Consider the following 21217-nt stretch of genomic DNA (forward strand, 5'->3'; position numbering starts at 1 on the left):
CATGTGCATATGAAGGTAATTGGGACACTTACCCAATTGATGAAGGCCTAAGGTGTCCAAAGACAACTTTGTATACAAGTGAAAAAATGGCAACAGGTGACACTGTAGCTCACCCTATTTTATCTTTTAACCCTGTGACAAGGGGACTCTAAATAAGTGAGAAAGCTGACAGAAGAAAACCAAACAAACAAAGAAACAAACCAAAACAAGCCCAGATCTCACAAATCATGGGAATGCAAGGTTGGTAGATAAGAAGAAAATAGACATTCCTTCCTCCAGTGTTTTGCTAATAAAGTTCTTTCTTTATTTTGTTCTGAGTGCTGGAAAGCACTTCTTAAACAACTTCAAACCAACATGGTATGTTTGAATTTCACTGAAGCTATCCAACCAAATTGATTTATTTAATTTGAAAGAGTATGTAGCTTCAGCTGCCTCCACTCTGAGTTTCAGTTAACCAGTCAACCAGGTGCTTCTTGGCTTCTTCTGTTGTGTCATCCAATTAAACACACAAAAAATATTTGTCTGAACAAGCTAGCAAAGAATAATTGCCAAATACTATTCTTTATGAAAAACATTATTGTCTTTACTGAGTCTGTGTGATGGGATCTGTCTGTGGCCTGGATACACTCCAAGAACAGGCAGATGCCAGAGCCACTTGCAAACCATCTTTTTGTTTCAGAATTGCAACAATTATATACTTTTTTTTTAATATGTGGTAAATTATAAGATTTAATCAAAAGGGGCACTTTGGCTTCTAGTTACAGGTAAAAAATTTACTTTGTCTTCACACCTCTTGAACTCAGGCCAGCGTTTTCCAATATAAAGAATGGAAACATTGAAGTTTTTCAGTACTTCAGGTCCTTATAAAATTAATCTTTGATGTGAAACACTTAATGCTGTAGAGTCGCCCCTATCAGCTGATGAAGTATGCATTAGTGTTATTACACTCAAGTATGCATTTTTTTCTTTGCTTCCTTAAAGTAAATTGAGTAAAACGAATGTGCCAGAGAAGTAGGCTGTATATTTTCTAAGGAAAAAATTGGAAACAGGAAAAATGTCACTCAGAATACTTCTTAAGCAAATGACACAGTCTTCTCAGCAGGAGGATGAAAAGAGGCAAATATAAATTTCGTCTGCAGTCACAACGTTATAAACCTTCCAGACTCTTCACAAACAATTATTGGCTCAAAGCACTTCTAACATGAAATAAAAGATCATGCTAACTAGAAATAGGCTAAGCAGTAAATTGGTAGCAAAGAGAACACCATGTATGTAGTAAGAAATCAGATGGAAAAGTAGTTTTCAAAACATTGTTTTTCAGTGATGAAGGGAAAACCCCCTACAAAAATGTATCAGGCATAGAAACACATTCTCATGAAGCCTGCTACTTCTAAATTAGAGGTAAGAAACAAACATTTCCATCCCATCAGGTTTCCTCCTCCTGTCTTTCAATTAAAAGGGCTTTCAAATCCACCAGTGGAAATCCTTCTCTGGAATGTTTTGCAGTGCCCAAGTATTTTATTGTGCTTCATTAATTCAAAACAGACAGCCAGACCCTCAATTTGTTTAAATTGGTAAAGCAACATTTAAGCCAATGAAACTATGCCAACTCACATCAGTTCAGAATCTATTTGGATAATTTTATTATTAACAAACCAGCAACACTGTGGGATTTTGTGTTTTATAATGTCTTTCTGCTGCAAAACAAAACTTCTTGAAAAAACTGCACTTCTAATACCATTACTGAGTCAATTTTATCCACAAGAATTGCATAAAGTGATCTTGAAGATGCAAACAATACAGCATAAAATTAAGGCAACAGTATCTTTTTAGGCTCTGCTGAACTCATTTAAAATTTCAGGGTTATGTTTGCTTTTGACCTTTCTTACCACAGCTGATTTTGCCTCCCTTTGTCTTCCAAGTAAAGAAAAAAATGACCAACTATTACTAAAAGATGACTGATGAGTTTTGAAATATTTCAAAAGTCTTTCAAGTTTCATTATTTTCTAACCTTAATTACTGTCTTTCTCCTGAGAAGGATGGCTAAAATCTTTTGAAGAAGTACTTCTCAGATTTTGATAGTCTGTGGATAAAAACACTTGGCAAGTATAAGGCTTTGAGTGCCATCACAATTAGCTCCCCTGTTTGACTTCTACTTTGACTACTGTGCTTGCAAGCACAGTTTCTCAATGCATTTCTAGGTGATGGATTTATATAAAGACTTTAAATTGTCTTTTGATGTAGCATAGAAAAGCCACTGCAACTGAGAATTTGTTCATAGTCAAAATAAGGCCCCCAAATGCTACAGGATTTCATTCCTACTATGATGCTATCACATCATAACAGTAATATGGTATAAGAAGTAACAATAAAACAAAGAAATTGTATTTTACTGGGGTTTTTAGGCTTTTTTTCACAGTTACTTCAATTAAGTTCTCAGGTTACAGCTTTCCTAAACAGCCTTCCATTGTTCCTAAACTTGTGGCAATTCCTGACCAGATGGAAGGCTGTGAACACACTCTACTATTTGGTGGTACCCCCAAGATCCATCAAAACTCTGGGCATTGCTGTGTTAGCATTGTTCAAAGCTGTATATGAAAAGGTGATGTCTGCACTTCCATTTTATGTATCTTCTAATTCCAGAATAGAAGCACAGAATCACAGAATATCCTGAGTTGGAAGGGACCCACAAGGATTATCCAACTTCTGACTCTGCACAGGACCATCCCCAAGAGTCACACCATGTGCCCGAGAGTGCTGTCCAAATGCTTCTTGGACTCTGTCAGTTCAAGGCTTGGTGCTGTGACCACTTCCCTGGGGAGTCTGTTCCAGTGTCCAACCACCCTCTAGGGGAAGAACCTCTTTCTAATATCCAACCTAAACCTCCCCTGACACAACTTCAGGCCATTCCCTTGGGTCCTGTCACCGGTCACCACAGAGAAGAGATCAGTGCCTGCCCCTCCTCTTCCCCTCATGAGGAAGTTGTAACTGCAGTGAGGTCTCCCCTCAGTCTCTTCTTCTCCAGGCTGAACAGACCAAGTGACCTCAGCTACTCCTCATACAGCTTTCCCTCAAGGCCCTTCACCATCTTTGTGGCCTTCCTTTGGATGCTCTCTAAGAGTTTTATATCTTTCCTATATTGTGGTGCCAAGACCCTTTAGCACATATTGAAGAGATCCTGTAGTGCAAAAGCAAGGATCTGGAGGGCCTCAGAGAATTAGCATTCAACCCACACAGGATCTCCCATTCTTCCTTCCAAAGGACCAAACAGATGTGAATCTGATTTCTTTATCCAGAAAAATCTCATTAATACAGAAATACTGCCACTTTGAAGTGCAACACCAGAGAGAAGAAATTAACATGCTTCTGCCTACTCTGCATAGTGCTCTAGCTATGTCTGCCCAACCAAAAATGGGTCTTATGCAGCCAAGGAAGCTATTTTTAGATCTGAAATTGTATCCAGGTTAGAACTGGATTAGTAACAGCACATTGCCTAACCTTTGAGGCGGAAGCTCTGGGCTGAGGCATTGCAAAGGTTCCCAGCTGGGAATCATGCCCTCAGTGAAACATAATGTTGTGTAGTAAACGGTTCTTTCTTGGCTGTGAATATTCATGTGCTTATAGCAGGAAACTATTACAAGCTGAAATTACTTCCCTTCCTTGCAGTACTGCCAAGTAATTCGTTCAGAAAGTAACTTTTGGAGTATCAAGAAAAATGTAAAATTTCTCTTCAGAGGGAGCATTTCCTCTTTTTTGGGACCACTGTTAGGTTCTAAGAAACAATAAAATGTTTCTTAGTGCATCTGTTTATATGTAACATGGCACTGTGAACATAACACATATGTACTATTTTATATTATTTATTTATGTTTATATTTATAGTGGCAATAATTTCCTACCGCTCCTTGCTAATTTACCATGATCTTATGATACGAGAGGATGAGCACTTAGATAACACAAGTTTCTTTCATATTTTTCTGTCCTGAACACATGACATCAAGAAAAGTAATTTGATGACTCACTGCCTCACTTTTTTTATCTGCAAAACCTGAAGAATAATGGCTTCATGTCACAAAGCTTTTGATTTCTTTGAGACCTTTCAGTGGAATGCACCACCTGCATGAATATACACAATACTGTGAGATCATACAGTCTGCCAGTACTCCTCCCTTCCATCTCCTTCCCTCACACTTCAGATAAGTGTAAACTTTCATGCATTACCCAGGGATGCCAGAATATTGTGGTAAGTTTTCATCTTTGAATAGACTATGATGTTTGTTCAGAAAAAATGTGTATTTAAGAGAATATGAAAATTAATAAAGACAACTGCTTTCTGAGAACCCATGTTTTGCAATAAGTGCGTAGAAGTCACTGCAGATAGGTCAGCAGAGGTTGGATTGACCTGAAATTCTCTCAGACTAGAACCTGTAGAAAACAGTGGCATGCAGAAACATGTAATGAAACCCAAAAATGTGATTTAGCCAGAACTTTCAGAACATTAGGAACTACACTTAAATTCTGTATGTTTAAGGCAGGGAAATGGAGTCAGAATGCCAGTGTTTGATAGCAGAATGTACAAATCTGTTTTATGGGAGAAGTGAAAGAGAAAAGGCCATGCTGCACTCAGGACCTGTAGAGCTAGTATGGGAGAGCTAGATGGGAGAAAAAGCAGGTGTTACATATACCAAACGAGCACAACACTTGCCTCAATTGCTGGAACAGGGACATCAAACAGTAGTGATGGCATGTGGGAAACTGGAAACAGGCAATAGAGGGAGAACATCAACTTGCTTACCCCGTGATGAGCCTATCTGTCATTTCTCTGTCTTCAAAAACTAAACTAGAGCTTATTATGGCTACTCAGAGTCTACAAATATCAGCTGAGGAAGATCTAGCTCTTGAGCTTTTGTGGAGAGGTTGCTACGCAAACTCCCACTGAACTTGCTGGTAGTGAAACTGGTTAAAATCAGTCAATATATAAAGCAATACAAATTATAGACAGCCACTTAGAACACCAGTGGCTACCTGTAATTCAGTAGTTCCACAATGTGACCTACCTAATTCTCACGACTCACTACTTTTTCTTGAGCTAGACTGAAGAAATTTTGTGTGTTTGGGAATATTCTCATTTTGCTTAATAAAACCTTGGAGCGTCAAAACCTGCATTAGCAGGTAAAGAAAAAAAAAAAGTATGGCAAATTCTCATGATGGAAACATTTCCATTTACCCATGATCTCCAAGAATGGACAATCACAAATAATTCCATTCTTTTTCTGAAAAAGGTCCCAAATGCAATTTTATACTGGGGGTAGAAAAATACATGCAGCACTGAGCATCATCAGAACTTTTCACCAAGGCACTAATTTCAGTGTTGTTAAAGCAGTTGTTTTGTAGTTTACCCATGAGATAAAAGTATCAAAATGTTCAGGGGCAAAAACTTCACATGATCACATTGAAGAAAGGGAAATATCCTGTACATAACATTTTAAAGCAGACAGCGTTTGCCAAAAAGAACTGAACAACAAAAAAGGGGAACACTTGAGGGGAAGAAAATATACCTTCACAGCTTTCAGAAATTTTTAAGGTGCACTGCTTGTCTGGGTAAATAATTACCTTGCAGGTGTTCTGGTTTTGTTTTGGCATAAAATTTTTTGGCCAATCTGTAAGGGCTTTTCAAATAATGACTCTTACCTCTAAAAATATTTTGGCAGATGTAGTAATCTGGAAAATTTGTATGACTTGGCCTGCAACTGACTATACATTACAGATGTTACAGGTAGACAATCTAATAACAGAGCTCATTTATTTCCAGATTAATCCATGTCCCCAGATTTGTGCTACGACTTAGGTGTAGTCAGAGAGGGGAACAACGGATAAGCCACGACACCCTCAAACCTACTTTGGGGTCACCATGCTTTCCCCATTTCATTCTTGACCTTCAGAACACAGAGGGAGGCATACCTAACTACTACTACAGACTAAATTACTGCACGTTCCAATCTCCTTCAGTTAGCACCCTTACCAATAAGCAGGCAGAACACAAACAACAATCTGTTTGATATTTTACCATTCAATTTTCTTGCAGGCAAGCAAACAAGGAGGCCTTCCTAGATCTCTAAGCATTAAAAAAACCCCAGAAAGTCAACAAGAGCTGTAAGGAAGATTCTAATCTCACTTAGTACTGTAAACAAACAGTCAGTCACTATGCAACCCTGATATAGCCAAACTCCTCACCAGAAGCCTCAATATATCTCCAAAGAGTGATATATGAAATTTATCAAAATAAATAGGCTTGTCAAAATCCTCATAGATGTTTAGAAGTAGTAATTTCTGTTATTTCTATCTGGAGTCCTTTCATGTTTTCTTGAATGAAAGTCACAACAAATACTATTAATATCTAATCCAGAATCTCTCAGATGGGATGAAAAATGAAGACCCCTTTTATTACTGGGTTACCTTTATGCTCAGTTTACCTCAAGTGAAGAGTTTTGAAGTTTCCCAGTTAGCACTTCTTTCTCTTTCTCTAGTTGCTTTAGTTCAGACTCTGATTTTCTTTGAAATTCATCTAGCTGTGTCTGAAGCTCCTAAGATTAAAAAAAAAAAAGAAAGAAAAGAAAAGAAAGAAGCGACGAGACAAAAGCATGCAATAGGTGGGACAAAATATGCAGCAGAAAAAGAAAGAACAAATTTCTGCTACATTAGCCTAGATAACAGAGCAGTTTACACAATAATACACACTACTGTTTTTGAATGTCACTTATACATTATTCAATTTAAAAAAGTATTAACAGTTTGGTTTTGTTCTTTCTAACACTAGCATGCAACAATACAGTTCACATAATCTTAATCTACTGAAAGCTTCCCCATGGTGGAAAACTGTACAGCATGAAGAGTCAGATTGTTTTGCCTCAAGTGGTGTTAGTGTTCAAAAATAATTTAGTATGCAAGAGTCATCCACAAGATCTGAAAAAACATAAATATACCTTGTCCATATAAATACTGAGATGAGTAACTAATGGGCAATTAATGGAAAAGATAATCAAAGGAAGCTGATAGTATCCATAAAGAAAATCACAGTGAGGAAATAAAAATAAATAAAAATAAAATAAAATAAAATAAAATAAAATAAATAAGAAAAAGAACTGAGGACTATATTCCACCTCATTGCTGGAAATAGTTGAAAAATTAGTGACAACCCCAGTTGCAAGACAGTGACCAAAAGCTTGTATCAATTGTTCGCAGCAAGTGTAAGCAATTGTTTATTGTGGAAAGACAGAATGTGCAACTTCTAGAAACTTCCTGAAATGATACACATTACAAGGTTATTAGTGCACTTGCTCTTCCTATTTGTGTCAGTGTCTTGACTCAAAAAATACTCTGTAACTTCAGACACCACAAATGGAGGAAACAGAGAAAAAAATAGCAATTTAACACCTCTCCCGTCCTGTACAGCCCCTTCTCACACATCCCACTCTGTTTAAAACTTGAGTAGCAATTAAAGGATGGAATTAAACAGTTGTATGAATACTGCAAGGGAGAAATTAACTGTAGTTTTGCCTGCATAACAAGAAGAGCATATAACAGTCATTTTGATTAAAACCAGAAGATCAGGTGCAACATTCCCACTACAGCTCTGCCAATTTACTTTCTTATCTGCATCTTAATTTTTCTATCTGGAAAATAGATATAATACTTCTCAAACAGCTTTTACAGACCTTAGTTGAATCAGAGGATATAAATAGTATTAATAATGAAAAATATTGTAATTGTAATTAAGTTTTACTAACAGAAGATTTTTCTAATTTAATTAATATGAACCTCTAAGAAGAGATGATTACAAGCAACAGTATTTATTGCCTATAACCAATAAATGTCTACTACTATGCCTTTTTTATAAAGTATGAATGTTTGATATTCAAATTTGATTTGACTCACATGAAGAGCTTCAGCCTGGCATAATTTTAACTATACCTGTACAAATTTATAATAGGAAGAATATACTATAAAAAAGGCAAAATCATTTTCATGATGTAACTGTGCACCTTGAAGCACTGCATTTTCACTTAGTGATCAAACATGAGCTCTTTCACAAGCAGATAAAATAATTTGCTCACAAGGGTTCCATTTTGAGAAATGAGATTGCATAAATGTATAAACTTCAACAATGTCAAGGAAATTAATTCTTCTGATGAGCACTAAATACAGTTCCTAGTGTCCAAACTCAGGAAGGTGCTATGAAGCTCAACATTTAGTGATGGCAGCTGCGTGCTTTTTATGACTTCACAACTTGACAGCAATTGGTTTGATTATTCTCAAGTCAATGCTGAACTCAGAATGTTATAGCAGTCTTAACCACAAAAAATGGGTAGAAGTACATTTTTAGCACCAAGAAGGGTCTAAAGGACTACTTGACTGGTAGTCTGATTGTCCAGTTCTAGAAACTGCTCCAATTAATCTTTCTTCTGCCTAGAAGATGTCTGACAAACCCACAAGTACCTTAGGAATCAGAAACTAAATTCCTTCTTAGTTTATGCCCAAATTTTGCAAACCACTTGGACATGCACTGAGCTGTAAGCTTCTCTAAGCAGTAAAGCACATGCTTAAAGCCAAACACGTTTCAAGGTTCTCCTCTGTTTGAATAGATTTCAGCTCACATTTAGGCTGCTGCTGCATAGAAACATTAGAAACTGCAAATTTCCTAAAGCCCAAGGATTCAGTCACAAGCAGCAGTTCTCATGAAAGTGAAACTCTTTGAGAAATCTCTTAAGCCAATCGCTGCTAATGCATATCAACAAGAATTACAGCCCAGCCACTTAAAACACATTCAAAAAAGGCATTGCTCAGGTAAGCTGCCTGGATCTGTGAGAAGATTAGCATTCTTTCTGACTAAAGTTAAATAAGGACACTATATATATATGCATATATGTGTGTGTGTGTGCGCATGTATTTGTTTGTAAATAGTTGTAATTTCATTGGTAACACGTGCACTCAAATTTACCAGCTCTTTGCAGAATTAGATCTTCTGCCTAAACAATGCAAAATTTTGATTAAATCAATTTATTATTTCACAACAGTGAAAATTTAAGTCAGAAATTAGAATAACACCCACAATACATTTTTCTCCAGGTGGGTTCTTATATAAAGCACTCCAAATGCCATATGCAAAGCATGCAAGGATAAGTGTTGCTAAGAAGGCCGTTTATCACATGAAGGATAGATTCACCTTCCTGTCGTTGGAGCTTTTCACAGAAATGCATGTGTGACCTTTTTTTTTCCTTTTTTTTTTTTTTTTTTCAGTAAGACCATAGCAAGAAAATTCTGGCATTTTATGTTAATTCAAAGTGCCCACAGTGAGCATAATTCAGATGATGTTGCTGTGACCAGTAAGATTAAAACCAGATGAATTAAAGCATCTATAAATAAAATAACATTCCTACTTTCTGCATTTTTTTCTTTCAGATTCTATGAAGTTTTAGACTGGCCTGATTTCCTTTGTATCCTTCATTGCAAGATCTACCAGCCTTTTTAACAGCTTTTCCTTCAGACAAGCCTTTTCCTTATGGGACTGATGCTTGACTTTACAAAGACAGTTCTCTCTTATATTCATACCCTCTTTGTAAATAGCTACAGTTTCCATAGTCTATTTTGTAGTGAATATCCTATTTAGGTGGAAATATTCCATTGAAAAATACTGACTTTATTTTACTTAGCAATATAGAACTGCACTGATTCAGAATGATAAGCCTCCTCTGTAGTCTAGGAATGATTTGGGGTTTTTTGGTGTTCTAGTTTGAGCTTGGCCGTGTAACTCACTTCCAACTATGCAGGCTTCCTCAAGAACAACCTTAGTCCTGTGGAAAAGTACAGTAGACAATTTGTTTTTTCTTATGTCTCTGAGGCCAGGTCTAGGTAGCATAACAGTAGTTTTAGAGAACTAAAAAATATAGAAAAGATTCAGGGCTGAACAATTGCTCAATGCTGAACATTGTACAGAGGGAACTCTCAGGATATACACATTCCTCATTGCACTGAGTTTATTCCTGGTACTATTTCTGCATTGCTTTTCAGAATAACTGTTTTCTATATTTAAAAATAAATACATCAGTATTCCAACTTGACCTCAACAGAGAAAGTCTGCCTTGGACATTGTTCTCTTCAAGGTTTTGGTTACAGCAGCAGTTGAACACTCAGCCCTCAGAGATGTCCAAAGTTTCTTTGCTGCCTTTGCAGCAACTTCATGTTATGAATATGAGTCACTGTTCCACTGAATGAGCTCAGAGATCTGGGAATCTTACAGGATTGACTACTGTATAATAATCCCAAAGCCATTAATTTTAAAAGAAAAATCACACTGATTTCAGTACTTTTGGTATGCCATGACTTTGAATATTTGAGAGCAAAACACCTGTTAAAACTCCTGCACATCTTCAGAGATGCTCTTTTTCTGACTCTGTTTGGGACAAGTCATTTGCTGCAGCTGTGTTATTTGATGTTTCAGTTCATCTAATGTATTAACAGCTTTGCTATGGGAATTCAACATAGTTTCCATATCTTCTGTGGTATCAAAATTTACATTTCAAATAGCATAAATAACTTGCAGAATTTCCAATATAAGTGACTACTAACAGGGAAAATACTTCAGAATGACATTAATGAGCATCTCACCTGCTTTATGCAGAATTTCCTTTTCTTGATGTGTATTTCTGCCTTTGACTACACTTAGATCTTCTTCCACTTTTTTCACTATACCTTTGATCCCAGAATTTCTTGCTGTGTTCACTTAAGCTACACTTCCAAATCCTGAAATATGCATGACATTACTTTCACATTCATTACATATGTCCTTTTCTTGTCATAAAAAGTAAATGGTCATTTTCTCTGTTGGTGTAGCTCCATGACATAAATCTTTCACCTAGAGAGCTGGTTTAAATGCATTTTTGGCTCTTCCATACCCTTCAACTGCCTCTGCTGCCAGAATATTTGTAATGTGGAGCCATTACCTCCCATGTAGTAAAAATCATTGTAAAGTGAACACTCATCAAGAGTTACCATCTAAAAGATGTCTGAGATTATCCTAAACTTGAAAAAGGTTATACTTGCAGTAATTTCATGACAATTTATGCTAAAAGTTATTGTATATTAGTTTGGGGACTTTTTCAGTTGCTGGAGTACAACAGTTTGTAACATACTCAATGATGTCTAAACTCTGAAAAAATTGGCTCCATAACTAAAGGCAAAAATTTGAACCATATTTAATGTTCTATTTCTAGAAATTCTAGTTTCAGTCTTCAGATGTGTAGCATAATACTGCAATACTCAGTTAAAATTACAGGTTAAAACTAAGTGGTTAAAACTAACTTATGGCTTAAAACTAACTCATATTTGACACTCTCTGTAGCTCAGAACTTCAAGGTAAGCTTGTTCTTTTTACCTCTGGCATATGCCAAAATTCTTCCAAAACTAAACTGAACAGCTCAGACTTAATGACTTGTCATCCTTTGCATTCTCTCTTCTGCAGTAATAACAATAACTGTGCACTAACGTGATTCTTTTCATCTCTGGGCATACACTAAGGAGAAAACAGAAAATTCATCTTGCTTAAACAACAGTCCTTTCGCCTTATAATAGCTTTTCCTGCTAGTATTTACCAATGCTCAGAGGTATTACAGATTAAAAACATGTTTCTATTTCACAGTCTGTCACTGTCCATATGAGTCAAAAAAAATATAGTTTAATGGTGGTATAAGAAATATTCAACTTAGAAGGAGAAACTTCTACTTTTTTATTTAAACTGTAAGGAAACAGAAAATAACATCATGTCTCATGCCCTTTTTCCAGATTTATCCTAGTCTGAGGCTATCTCTTCACAGATTCAAGGCAATATGCTCCAGTGGTATGTAAATCGGCCTCATTCCACAGACTCTGAGGATCTGAAATGTATGAGTTGAGCATATGTCCTTCAGAAAATACTTCAGTTTTATCCAGCTGAAACTGAATTTAGAAAATAAATTGCTAATGACACCACCTTCTTATTTCCATTTCCTATCATATTTTACATTATTTATTTCTAAACGACTACTTTTATTATGCAATGAATCAGGAGTAAACCACGTGCATAAATTTTCATGTGTCCATTCTTCATGTTTCCTGGATGCTATTTCAAGTACCCACCAAAAACAAACCAAACCAAACCAAACCAAACCAAACCAAACCAAACCAAAAAAAACCCACAAAAAAACAGGATCTTACTTTCCCTCTTCCCCTCTATCACTTCTAACTTTTCTGAGCCAGGACACTTTTTGTTATTGAAACAGATATTACTGATTTCTCTGACTCTATTTTAAAAAATGGCTTATCTGCATCTCTGTCATTCATTATATCATCTCCACTTTTCTGTAGAAGACAGAGGTTGTTCTTCTACAGATCTACACGCTGAGAGAATGAAATCTGAATAATGTTGGGGAAGGTTTATTCGTCCTCTGATCTTGCAAAACAAAAAGGCAGTGACTCTACTGAAGGTTGAACTCCCTCAAAGATCATCCTCGAAGAAGAATCCCAGGACTCTGCACCATCAGCAAAATGATACCAACTAACAAGATGTGAGGGCAGATGGTGAAAACAATTAAGAGCTGTCTTGGAAGAACATAGCTGACTGGGCTGACCCTGCTCTCTACAGAATTCCAGGAATCTCTTGCTCTGAAAGAAATAAACCTTTCCCACTGGGGAACAATTCTTGTTATTCTGTAATATTCCAAGTCTAGACCTTCACGGTGTTTTCTTATCTAATATGCAGGACTGTTGTCATAGGGGTGAGGGCAGGTCTGGTAGGTGAGTTTACGTGATGTGAAGGAGCAACAGCATTAGAAGGAAGTTGAACCATTGAGCACAGAGCATGGCTGGATGCTTCAACTTCAGCTCAGCTCATCAGTGCACTCTGATCTTATGTACCAAATGCAGCTGGCTGGCAGACTGCCCATGACAAGCCAGCCTCTCAAACTGCATCTGACACATGATGCAATTAACCAGAAAGGAGCTGCAGAGCTGTGCTGCAAATGTGTGAGATACACAGCAGTGAGGGTAGACAGGCAAAGCGTGAGGTGAGAACTAGTGGTGAAGGTCTCACGGCTCAGCACATAAACCTTCATGGGTGTAAAGGACACTTCATTAAATAGTACTTGGTAAAAGCCAATGCTGCAAGAGCCATACAAGGCACTTGATTCCCAACCTGCCAGCTCGGGTCTCTTATCTAATCCTGTTCATATCCATGCACTGAGCTATTGGCATCCAGAAGGGAAAAGGAGAATGTACTCTGTAAACACTCATGGCTAGGAGTAGTGCTTGCTTGCTATTCTTTTCTCATTTCTGAGCAGGAAAGGTAAAATTCTGTTCAGCCAACACTAGACTTTGTATTCCCTGAGGGAGGAGTGAGGTTCTCACTCCTCCCTCAGGGAATACAAAATCTAGTGTTCAAAATGTTCTCCTAATGAGTTACTAATCATCTTAACTCTGTCTTTAAAATTCTCAGCACTATACCTCTCCTATTTCCATTCTAAGTCTCTAAAACCGTTTTACTTCTTAAAAAGCATTTGACTCAACATGATATGTAAAAGACCCCTCCTGTCCCAAATTTTAAAGAATTGATGATTTGTACTTTTATAGGCAGAGACAGGGATCACAATCTCATACTCTACCTGTATTCTCTCCTTCAGCTTCTGGGAATGCTTCTTCCTCTCATTTATCTTCTGGCTTTTCTCCTCTAGGTCTGCCTCCAGCTTCTTCACCTGCTGCAGCAAAAAACCTTCCTCAGTCTCTGAACTCTTCCTTTGCTCTGTTTCTCTTTGCTGACAATTCATCAGTGTTTCTATCACAGACTGATGCATAGTTTTTCTCAAAGTCTCATTTTCTCTCTCATAAGGGACTTGCAGTCTGTATGTTTTCTGAGGATATTCTTCAGTTGCTCTCTGGTTCTTGCTCTTCAGGTTTTCCATCTCATTTATTAGAGCAAGTCCCTCCACACTGCATTTTTCATCTAAATGTACTTTTTTGTCTAGATTTTCTCTTGTAGATGCTTTGCATTCATTTAGCAGTTCATCAAACTCCTGATTTAAATATGGAAGCTTGTTTTCAAAGCCTGCACTGGTATCTACCATGTCTTTAGAGAGGACTGTCTGTGCTTGTTTCACTTCTGTTCTCAACTCCTTCTCTTCTGCCTGCTTTTTGCACAATGTTAACTCTGCCAAGGCTTCTTCCTTCAATCTCTTGTGTTGTTCTACTGCAATTTCAAGGGCCTGAATATGTTTTCTCAGTAACTGTTCTTCTTCAACTTTGCTTTTACACTGGAGAACCGTTTCCCTTGTTTCAGCAAGAATGTGCTGAATTTCTTCTTCGTGAGCCTCTCTCAGAGCCTCTATACTGGCCTCATGTTCATCATTCTTAGCGTTTAGGGCATATATCACCTGTAGAAAAATAGAAAATTAAAGTAGCTAGTGAACAGTAGCCATGCATCCAGTTACTATATTTATCAAGGTGTTAAATGCTAAAAGGGAATTATTGCAATAGACCAATACTTTTTTGGGTGGTGTGGTGGTTCGTTGTGTTCTTGTGTTGTTTTTCACCAGGAACAGAAGGCACAATTTTACACTGCAAAACCTTATAGGAAAGGAATACAATACTGTGACAGGCAATAACTTTTTCACTTTTTGTCTGAAATTTCCTTTTTATTCTTGGCAACTTGTTACTTCATGCCTGTAGCTGGATTTCTAATGCAAGGAAGAAAATCAGGTCCCTTCTTAAGCTAAATGACTCCTTATCTGTAGTGCAGTTCACCTGGCCTTCAGTGCAGGAGGGCTACCTGCCACACTGCCTTTAGCATTAGGAAGTGCTGCAGACCAGTACTGGCAGATCTGTGCAGTGAAATCTTAGGTCCTGACACCCAGTTCATGTGCACCAAAATCACTCTGTGATGTAAATGAAAGTAAAGTATGAAAGGTGGATTAAATTACTAAAGTACCATGGAAGATGCATTCCTGGAGGCCACATGCCTCGCAGTTAGTTTGGTCAGCTTTTCGTGGTAAGTATTACTCAACTGCAAGCATCTTTTGGCTTGATTCTGAGAAGTGTTCAGGCAATGTATTTTTTTCCCCCCCACATTTCAGTAACAGTCATAAATCTCAGATAACAGCTTTTAGCAGATTCAAGTGCCCCTCTGATGACAATAAGTAATTTTTCCAAACAACTGTTTTAAATCCTTTGACGTTTTATTTTCTTCTATAAAATGCACAATGATGATTGTCTTGGCTGTAAGACAAGTTATCAGGCTTCATTTGTTACCCACAACATACACCAAAGACCTCTCATAGAAGCTAGTGTACAAGCATGCTACTATTGTTTTGAAAAGAAAATGCAATTAGAAGCCCAGAGTGGCCTGAAATGAAGAGTAAATGTGCACATTAAGCTTACAAGACAGTTACATGTAGTTGCACAACATAATAAATGCCTTGAAAAAAACCACATTCGTCTTTTCAGACCTTCATTAGGACATACAGGGACTAATCCAGTTTCTACTGGACATAGTTATCTAACTCAAAGAGAACTACACATTCTGTAATTACATGTATGAAGGTTTTCCACTTATTTGTTTGGTTACATTTTTTTGAGGGATAAATTACTGCTCTACAAAACCAGGTTTGGAATTTGTACACAAGTTATGACAAATATATTCAGTCTGGCCTGAGGCCACAGAGGTCAATCAAAAGATTCTTAGACAATGTTTGAGAAAATCATAGCCTTAAGTAAAAAAATAAATAAATAGAGAAAAACATCACAACTAATTCTTTAATTATGCCAGAATTTCAGCCCTGTAATCTTCAAGCCTTCCTCAGGGCAAGCCTCAGTTGAGAGTCCAGTAAGTATCTTGACCACACTAAGTGTCACAAGCCTGTAATATATTGTATAAGTCCCAAAGATGTCTTCAGAACTACTGAATTTGCATATCTATGTCTAAACACTTTCTGTGCTATCTGTATATGAATAACATTGAATTTCAGTCAACCATAAATGAAAGCAAGCACAAATATACATCCTGTGTGTAGTCAGCTTTCTCCATGGCAGTAATGAATTAAGTAGAGAAGTCTTAAAAAGTCACAAATGAAAAACGTGGTCTGGATATATTTCTGGATAAATACATGACAAAAGATATTAACAGCATTATATTCCTGAAAAATATCAGACAAGAAGTCATTGTCTACATTTAGATACATATATTTTTGGGTCTTAGATTACAAACTGTTAATTATTCTCTGTTATTTTTAACCATTTTTACTTGAAATTGAAATAGTTGTAGGGTACTGAGCAGTTTCCTTCTCACTACCTAAAATCCCTCCATGAACAGTGATTTCTTAACTATTAACAATGCTTTTTAACTGTTCAGGAGACAGACATAAAAACTACAAGGAGAAGATTAATTTTGCCCACATTCTACACACTGAATGACCAGTAATTAGGTTGGTCAATTCTTCAGTTAATTAGGTCAGGTGCTGATGATCATATTTCTGCAATCCATTCCATCTCGATTCCATTTCTGTAATCAATTCCGTCTTCCACTCTTACTGGTTAATTTATCTAGGTAACCACCACGGCCTGTCTCATATTATTTTGTGTTCAGGCTCACAGCAGAAACTGGTTCCTCTATAGTCTGACTTAATCATGGAGATTTCCCAAAATCCACTAAGCATTTGACCACCACCATCACCTTAAGTGAGTTATCCAAAAGAATGGAAAAAAATGGCCTTTCTGCTCTATATATTATTCCTACACTTCTGTTGAACAGTGGCTAGAACCACAATGAAGAACTTTGACTTGCACGACCTTAAATTTAATCTTCATGCTTGAGTGCTGAAACTGACTTCTCAGTATCTTAACCTTCTTAAGAGATTTAATTTTTACATGGCTGATGCTCTGTACTTCATGAAATTTAAGCTGCTCAGACTACTGAATATAGCTACTATATTCCTATTCCAGATACCTCATTTTAGAGACTGGAGTTATATGGGATGAATCTGGGTCTTTATGTGCTGAAAGGAAAAATACTGAAAAGTTATTTTAGCATCTGTACCTTGTGAGTGTACACACAGCTGGGTAATGTGGTATAAATCCCTTAACAGTTGTGTTGATAAACAGCTTTTAAAAAGCAGCTCTAAAACTGACCACACGACAATAGCGACAGAATTTCTTTCAAATTAAAAGAGCACTTCACTACTCTTGGAGTTGCTAGCATAATACCAATAGCTACTGCCTCCTCACAGTTTTCCAAAACCAAATGGATTGGGAAACATTGTACCGAATTTATAGCACCAGAAAGTTGTATGGCATATTGGTATAAACACTATTACACACATACACTTGAGTATTAATAGTGCAGTGAATACGAATACATCTTCTTTGTCCTATTCTATTCTCCAAATGCTGTAAATGTAAACGGTATTTCCTTTCTCCTTTTATTTACAGTGATATAAAACAACAAAAAGAAACCCCAAAAACATTCAACTACATGTCATCAGTGAAAACAAAGCTAAACCACTCAAATAAAAAAGGACAGTTCTCTCTTCCTACAGTAGTGTTAAATACTACTCTTACAGGAACCTGACTATCATAATGAAAAAAAATATTCTAGCAGGTTGCTTTACTAGCTGAATAAGAAGGAAGACAATTTGGTATGGAAGGTGAGGAGCGAGGATACTAAGGTGAATCAAAGAAAAGCAGACCATAAGTGTTCTTTTCTCAGGTTCAAGCTAGTGGACAAAAATCCTTCCTGATGGAGAAAGGGCTAGAAGTAAAAAAAAAGAGACGCAAGAAGGAGAAAAGGCCCTAGATGGGGGTGCCAAACAGGGTTCTCCTGTCAGCATTCTAAACAAAGCAGTGAAGGGAAGAAGCTTTGATTTACACTTAGCTTGCTAGATGACTGGGGAGTGTGTCATCTCCTTTTTATCAGCGGCAGCAGCATCTTGTCTTCATTGGCATGTGAATTTGTTTCTTTGAACTCATCTACTTCCCAAGAAGACCAGAGCAGAGTATCTATAAACATGCCAGCCTTAAAAGGGTCTCTTTAAAAGCAAAGGACAGAGAAATTATTACCAGTAACTTCAGTTATTTAAATGAATGGCTTCTCTATCCCTTAGCCTCCTCTGTCACTAACTCTACAGGTTAGAACATAAAATCACCTCCCACAATTTATTAATTAATACTCTAACAAGTCTCTCTTTCTATCACTGAAGAAGGTCTTTTAATTGAGGTAACAGCCTGGGTTATGATTACCTACAGTACTCACCCCATTTTATATCTATGCTGATTTCAGCTGAATGATAATGGCCAGTCTCTTCGCGAACGAAGAACCGGGGAAGGTCTTTCCACCTTCCAGCCTGCGCATTGGATTTTTTTTTTTTTAGGTGAGACACAGTGTGCGCGGAACTGAGCCCACCCTTTAATCCTGAGGTTCATCTGCCGGGGCCAAGCACACTTGGACGGTGGCAGCGAGGTCCTCAGGACGTAGATGGATTGCCTTACAGGGCTAACGAGCTCCATCTGCCCGGGGAGGGGCCCCGACCGGGAATCGAAACCGGGTCTCTGCAGTGACAGTGCAGTGTGTTTTCCTCTACACCACCGGGGGCTCCCTAGCTGAATGATACTGCTCTAACGTACGAACTAAATCCTTTGCTTCCTGAAAGCACAACAATAATTTTATGCATCCAAATAGTTTCAGCAACTGTTGATAACATAAACATATAAATGGGTAGTATGAGAGAAGCTTTAAAAAAATTAGCACTCCAAACATCCAAACTTCATATTGACTTCATTTCTGTACACCCACTTCATGCTGTTTTACCAACACCATACAAACCAAAACAGATATTGGGTGTTTATTAACTGAATGCAGTTTATCTTCCATCTATATTCCTTATTTCTCTCCATTTTGTTTAGATGTTTATGACTCTCTTTGAGTTAGTATAATCTATTAACTTTAATAGGTTGTTTATTTTTACTTCCAGGTCATTACTTAATACATAAAATAATGCAAGATCTATCCCAGATCTTTGCAGCACTTGTTGTATCTTATTTGTCAAAACCCCTTTCTAAATAACTTGGGAATAATTTTGCAAAGCTTAAATAGCAAAAGCACTATAACTTTTTTTTTTTTAATTTTGTGTGCAATTAAGAACTAGAATAAATAAAATCAGTCAGCCTGACATTTACATGAAATAAATTTCATTTCTTTGTTCTCCCTGAGGTGATTCAAATTCATCTTGAGCATATTTATCAGGTTAAGCTGTATTAAAATATTGCCAGAGGATCACATTATTTTTTAGTAAATATTAGATTAGGTAAAATTTCTGTTTCTTAAAAACCACAGACCTAGATGAAAATACTTTAAAACATTACGCTTAAACATTGACAATCAATGTAAATTAACACTCATATGTAGGCAAGCAGAAAGATCACATTGCTTGATTTCAGAGTACTTTCTCTCCACAGAGAGAAAGACAGATTTGTAATCTGTCTTGGTGAAATTCTTGCATAACTGCTTAAGATCTAAAATATCCCCATAAATCTTAGGCTATTACAGTCTTAGATGAGTTCAACTCTGTCTCATGAAGCTCTTTCAGGTGGATGATGTGCAAAAAAGAGAAAATCTGTTTGGCACGAGCCACATTTTTATCTATGTCCTGTCTGTGCATTGTTGGTATTGTAGTCCAGGTGAATTTCTAATAGAGAAGTGAAGTCAACACTTCTGTGTGAATAGAAGGGAAAAAAAGCCTTATTTCCATGTAATTCACTGATAACTTAGCTGGCTGGTTTTTTATTACATATGTAAAACTCACAGAACAGCTTGATAGGTCTATATCCTAGAAGCTTGATCTCTATGTTTTGCTTTCAGTGTAGTTCTGTGGTAAGCACAGATGAGCTGTTTCTTCCTAATCAACACAGACATTATCAAATACTATAAAGACTCAACCAAATTTTTACTCTCCTGTAGTTTGCAGGTAAAAATCTCATAAAAGACTTTTAAAAATTTAATAAGACTTCTTTATATATTCTAGATAATTTGCTAATTAAGAAACCATCAGAACCCTCAGGTATCCATGAATTAATAATGCCAGTTTCCACTTCTGCAAGCACCAAAATTAAAGTTCTTGCTGCTATAAGCAAATTCAACTAAAAGTTCACATGGATTCAAGGAGTGATTGGAGAAACGTATTGGATAAAAATCCACTCAGGGATATTAAATACTAAGATACTTCACCCACCCCTGGAAAAACTCAGAGATCACTGCAGGAAGTGAGAATAATTCACACAACTGCACTAGAGGCACGTCATATCCCTGTAACTCACTGGGCATAATCATAACCAAGCTACCGGCCCAGATGGATCTCAGCATACAGTGTTTTTTAAAAGATATTTTTCTTTCAGCTTCTCCCCTCACTTTCAAAGCAGCATTGTCAGAGCCAGAGTCAACACACAAGTCATTCAGTAGTTACAAGACTACATAACAGTACACATCATAATACCACACTATTATTCATGTACCTGTGAAATTTTTACCCAATCACACGTAACTGTAAAACAGAACTAGACTGAATACAGCCATTACTCCTATTCCCTTTTCAGGATGACATTCTTATTAAGTATATGCTGGACATCTCCTGAGCTTGTATTGATGATCACAAACGCGAGAGAATTTAACCAGTATTTATCACCAGAAAAAGTACAAACAGTCTGTGAAGACTGCAGTGGCAACACACTGTAGTTGCATTGTAACGTCCCATAGTCTTGGGACAATTCGTTATTTTTATGAAATACTAAGGTGTATCAGCATCTTAGTAAAAATATTTCAACATTGTAAAAACATTTACAATTACCAGCTAGAGTTCTTAATAGCCTTGTTATCAAATTCTAGTAGTAATCTCATCCTGAATGAAAAAAGGAAAATATATTCAACTGCAATCTCATATGTAGATCTAAAGGTAGCTCTTCTATAATCCTTTAAGAGAGTTATATAGTTACAGCCAGTTGGTGCATAGTCATAACCAGATGCTGTAGCTTCCAAAGATAATTAAGAGACTTCTTTGGTACAAACCTGATTTAACTTCAAACTGTGTTTAAGTGCCTAAGGACCAAGTCATACAAAGTTTTGAATGACTACTACATTAAAAAGGTGCAATCT

At 36.9% G+C, this 21217-nt stretch overlaps 1 protein-coding gene across 5 annotated transcripts in view; it reads right to left on the bottom strand.

The window, feature by feature from the left end:
- Window positions 1-21217, bottom strand: part of FAM184B (family with sequence similarity 184 member B) — a 41022-nt gene that overhangs the window by 13798 nt on the left and 6007 nt on the right. For all 5 annotated transcript variants that reach the window (XM_027891204.1, XM_027891202.1, XM_027891201.1 and 2 more), the window contains exons 2-3: window positions 13692-14456; window positions 6474-6584 (exon numbers count right to left, since the gene is read on the bottom strand). In XM_027891204.1, coding sequence (XP_027747005.1) covers window positions 6474-6584; window positions 13692-14456 — 876 coding nt within the window. The remainder of the gene's footprint in view (window positions 1-6473; window positions 6585-13691; window positions 14457-21217) is intronic.

The sequence above is a fragment of the Empidonax traillii genome, unplaced genomic scaffold, assembly GCF_003031625.1.
Source record: "Empidonax traillii isolate 1590-97213 ecotype Southwest subspecies unplaced genomic scaffold, ASM303162v1 scaffold312:size2399984, whole genome shotgun sequence".
NCBI classification, from domain to species: domain Eukaryota; kingdom Metazoa; phylum Chordata; class Aves; order Passeriformes; family Tyrannidae; genus Empidonax; species Empidonax traillii.